Below are 3839 nucleotides of genomic sequence, written 5' to 3'. Positions count from 1 at the left end.
GCCCCCACCACCGGCTCCCCCGCCCAGCCCCAGCTTCCTGGCTCTTAAAAAAAAGAAGGAAAAAAGCCCCGCACTCACCAGCTGCTGCAGCAGCTGTTGGGGATTTTTTTTAAGAGCCAGATGCTGGGGCTGGGTGGGGCAGTCATTGACAGGGCTGAGAGGGCAGGCAGGGGATGGGGCCTGTTTGATTCGGCCAATTCGACGGCAGCCAAATCTCTGAATCAGATTTGGCCAAATCGATTCAGGACAGTGATTCAAATCACCAGATTGAATCACCATCCCCCGAGTGGGCTGAATCCGAATCCAAAGTGAATACTAGCCGCTTCACACAGGCCTACTTCCTGATTCCATGCCTGCATGCCTAAGTAATGGTCTTGCACTCCTTCCTAGCCATAGCTTCAATAGGACTTGCAATAGGGTGGGGAGGTGCAGATCGGGGCAGAGGCTGCAGGGGAGAAGATAGTGGAAGGGGGCAGGGGGTCTGAGACTATGGGGGCCAAAGGCAGCAGGGGGGCAGGCAAAAGGGGGCACAAGTGGTGGGGAAACAGGGGGTAAGGGGAAAGCTACTTGAACCCCCACTTCTTCCCCCACTGCTTGCCCCCCCACTGCCTTCTCCACTGTCTGCCCCTTCTGCTGCCCCCCCCAGTACCTGCCACCTTGTGCTCCCCCCATTATGTGCCCCCCTACTACTGTTTTCCCCACTGCAGTGGTGGGGGCACAAATTTAAAATGATCCTCCAAAAATTAGTTTCTGTACATGGAAAATTATAACAAATGTATACATTTTCCATGTATAGAATATAATTATTGGGAGGCCATCTTGGATCCACTTAAATACAGTAATTAACAGAGAGAGATTGAACAAGTTTTTGTGAACCAGCGTCTGAAGAAGTGAACTTGGCTTCACAAAAGCTTGTGCTCTCCCTATATATATATCTTATTAAGTTAGTTTAAAAAGGTGTGTATCTACCTGGCCTTTTGACTGACTTCAGACTTACACAGCTAACTACACCTCTCATATTGATGCTTCCAAGTTGTTCCAGGCCCTTACACTTGCTATGGCCAGGTTACTTAAATCTGTGCAAAGAGCTCCCAAAGCATAATCATCCATTCATTAAAGCTAATGCCAGCATTTTGTATGGGGCAAACAATGACACAAGGTACAAGGCAATGGATGATGATTTTCCTAGTTTCCTAGTTTGTAAGGTCGGAAGGGACCTGAGTAGATCATCAAGTCCAACCCTCTGCCATGGCAGGAAAGAGTACTGGGGTCAAACGACCCTGGCCAGATGTTCATCTAACCTCCTCTTAAAGACCCCCAGGGTAGGAGCCAGCATCACTTCTCTCGGAAGTTGTTTCCACATCCTAGCCGCCCTGACAGTGAAGTAGCACCTCCTGATGTCTAGTCTGAATCTACCCTCTGCCAGCTTGTGACCGTTATTTCTAGTCATTCCTGGGAGTGCTCAGGGGAACAGGGACTTGCCCAATGCCTGCTGGTCCCCTCTGACTAGTTTGTAACAGGCCACTAGATCCCCCCTCAGCCTTCTCTTGTGGAGGCTGAACAGGTTCAGGTCCCATAGCCTCTCCTCATAGGGTCTGCCCTGCTGCCCCCTGATCATGCGAGTAGCCCTCCTCTGGGTCCTCTCCATGTTGTCCACATCCCTCCGGAAGTGCGGCATCCAGAACTGGATGCAGTACTCCAACTGTGGCCTGACCAGTGTTGCATAGAGGAGGAGGATCACCTCCTTGGACCTGCTTGAGATGCATCTGTGGATGCATGACAAGGTGTGGTTGGCCTTCCTGACCGCGTCCCCACACTGTCAGCCCATGTTCATTTTGGTATCAATAATGACTCCAAGATCCTTTTCTGCCTCTGCACTGATGAGAAGGGAGTTCCCCAGCCTGTAGGTGTGCTGCTGGTTCTTCACTCTCAGGTGCATTACCTTGCACTTGTCAGTGTTGAAACCCATCCTGTTCTCATCCACCTACCCCTGGAACCTGTCTAGGTCCGATTGTAGCCTTTTCCTCCCTTCTAGTGTGCCCGCTTCCCCCCACATCTTAGTGTCATCTGAGAATTTGAACAGGGTGCTTTTTACCCCCTCTTCCAAGTTGCTGATGAAGATGTTGTACAGTGCAGGCCCAAGGACCGAGCCCTGGGGGACCCCACTGCCCACATCCCTCCAGGTCGAATATGACCTGTCCACAACCACTCTCTGGGTGTGGCCCTCCACCCAGGTAGTGACCCATCTGACTGTGTAGGTGTTAATGCCACAGTCCCCTAGTTTTTTAATGAGAATGGGGTGAGAAACAGTGTCGAAGCCCTTCCTAAAGTCCAGAAATACTACATCTGTGTCTAAGGATTTTGTGACCTGGTCATAGAAGGCCACCAGGTTGGTCTGACAGGACCTGCCTCTAATGAACCCATGTTGGTTGCCTCTAAGCATAACCTCCCCTGCTGGCCCCTCGCGGACATGTGCCAGGATAATTCTCTCAAAAAGCTTACCCAGGATCAAGGTAAGACTAACTGGCCTATAGTTTCCTGGGTCCTCCTTCCTCCCTTTTTTTGCTTTATAGTGGGCTTGCTTTGCTTTCACTTACTGTGTGTGTACATCCAGCTTCCAGTAGGTGGCAACAGACTTCACTGATGACTAAAAAATTCTGCCTGTGAGTCTGTCTGCACTTCCATTGGGAAACTGAGCGCAGCCTATGTAGGCATTTTCCAGGGAGCTTTAATGTAGTTTACCTGGTTATTTAGCATTGTCTAGCTACTAGTTTTAATCTAGTTGGATTGACTGTCAATAACAACCAGGCTTCAAAATAGGCTAGCAGCAGAAGTAAGCACTCGGTATTTTTGGTGGGCATATACCATCAGCACTGGAGCACACAGCTTTTGCTTTGTGGGTGATGGCATCCATGCCAGCTAGAGTTAAAGCTTTACATGCTTCTGTCAGACCTCCTGAGCGCAGCACAGAGAGCTACTGTGCCTTTGTGATGATGCCGCTAACATCAGCATAACCTGTGACTATGCCTGTTAGGTTTCTGGGTGCTGGGCTCTGGGTCTACCGTCCAGAGCTACCAAGTTGAGGTGGAAGTCCACAGACAATTCTCTGTAACAGCTTGCCAACAACTGTCACCTACCTCTTGTGGAATCTGGAATTTTTTCACCACTCCAAGCTCATAGTACATCTGAACTCCACACCGCACGAGGTCAAGCTCAGAGCACTCAAAATCAGAGAACCTGAACTCGTAGATTTCAGATTCACCAGGGTCTGGGAGTTGATCACGCTGGAAAAGGAATAGATGGGCTAGTTTTTGTGTTCCTTGTGCCATTCACAGACATAGTTGCAAGCAGCATAGCTCTCCCTCTCAGCATTCCCACTAGCATATTGCTGCTTTAGACCTGCCCCCTTAGCATAATGAGACTTGGGTTGATTGGTGTTACAGGTCACCATATACACAAGCTGTCATATATTTTGCTTGCTCTTTTGTTGTTTAAACAGTATCCTGGTAGATCTGACACACCAGCCTTCAAGGATCAAACTTGGCTCCAGGGTCTTACAAAGCCAGCTGGCTCTAGATCTCGCTCTGTATTTGCTTGGGGTAGCAAACTGTGTGGAGGATCCAAGTGGACCACAGCTGCTTCTCTGCAGAGGCACAAAACTTTAAATGTTTCCTGGTACTTGGGGGAATGCAAAGCAGCCCCTCTCCAGAAGTTCTGGAGGCACTGCCTCTGGAAGATGGGCCATACCATGCCACAACATACTATTCTAAGATATGATACTCCAGGTGTCTGTGTGGCAGGGGAAGGAGAGAGGGATGTTGTTTCTACTCTTAGGAGAT

The 3839-nt window shown here is 49.5% G+C and overlaps 1 protein-coding gene across 2 annotated transcripts in view; it reads right to left on the bottom strand.

Annotated features, from left to right (window-relative positions):
• Positions 1–3839, bottom strand: part of PDE6B (phosphodiesterase 6B) — a 35500-nt gene that overhangs the window by 19111 nt on the left and 12550 nt on the right. For both annotated transcript variants that reach the window (XM_006019666.2, XM_006019667.2), the window contains exon 12: positions 3138–3284. In XM_006019666.2, the coding sequence (XP_006019728.1) occupies positions 3138–3284 (147 nt within the window). The remainder of the gene's footprint in view (positions 1–3137; positions 3285–3839) is intronic.

This window comes from Alligator sinensis, unplaced genomic scaffold (assembly GCF_000455745.1).
Source record: "Alligator sinensis unplaced genomic scaffold, ASM45574v1 scaffold607_1, whole genome shotgun sequence".
Classification (NCBI taxonomy): Eukaryota; Metazoa; Chordata; order Crocodylia; family Alligatoridae; genus Alligator; species Alligator sinensis.
This window is presented reverse-complemented; position numbering and strand designations above follow the sequence as displayed.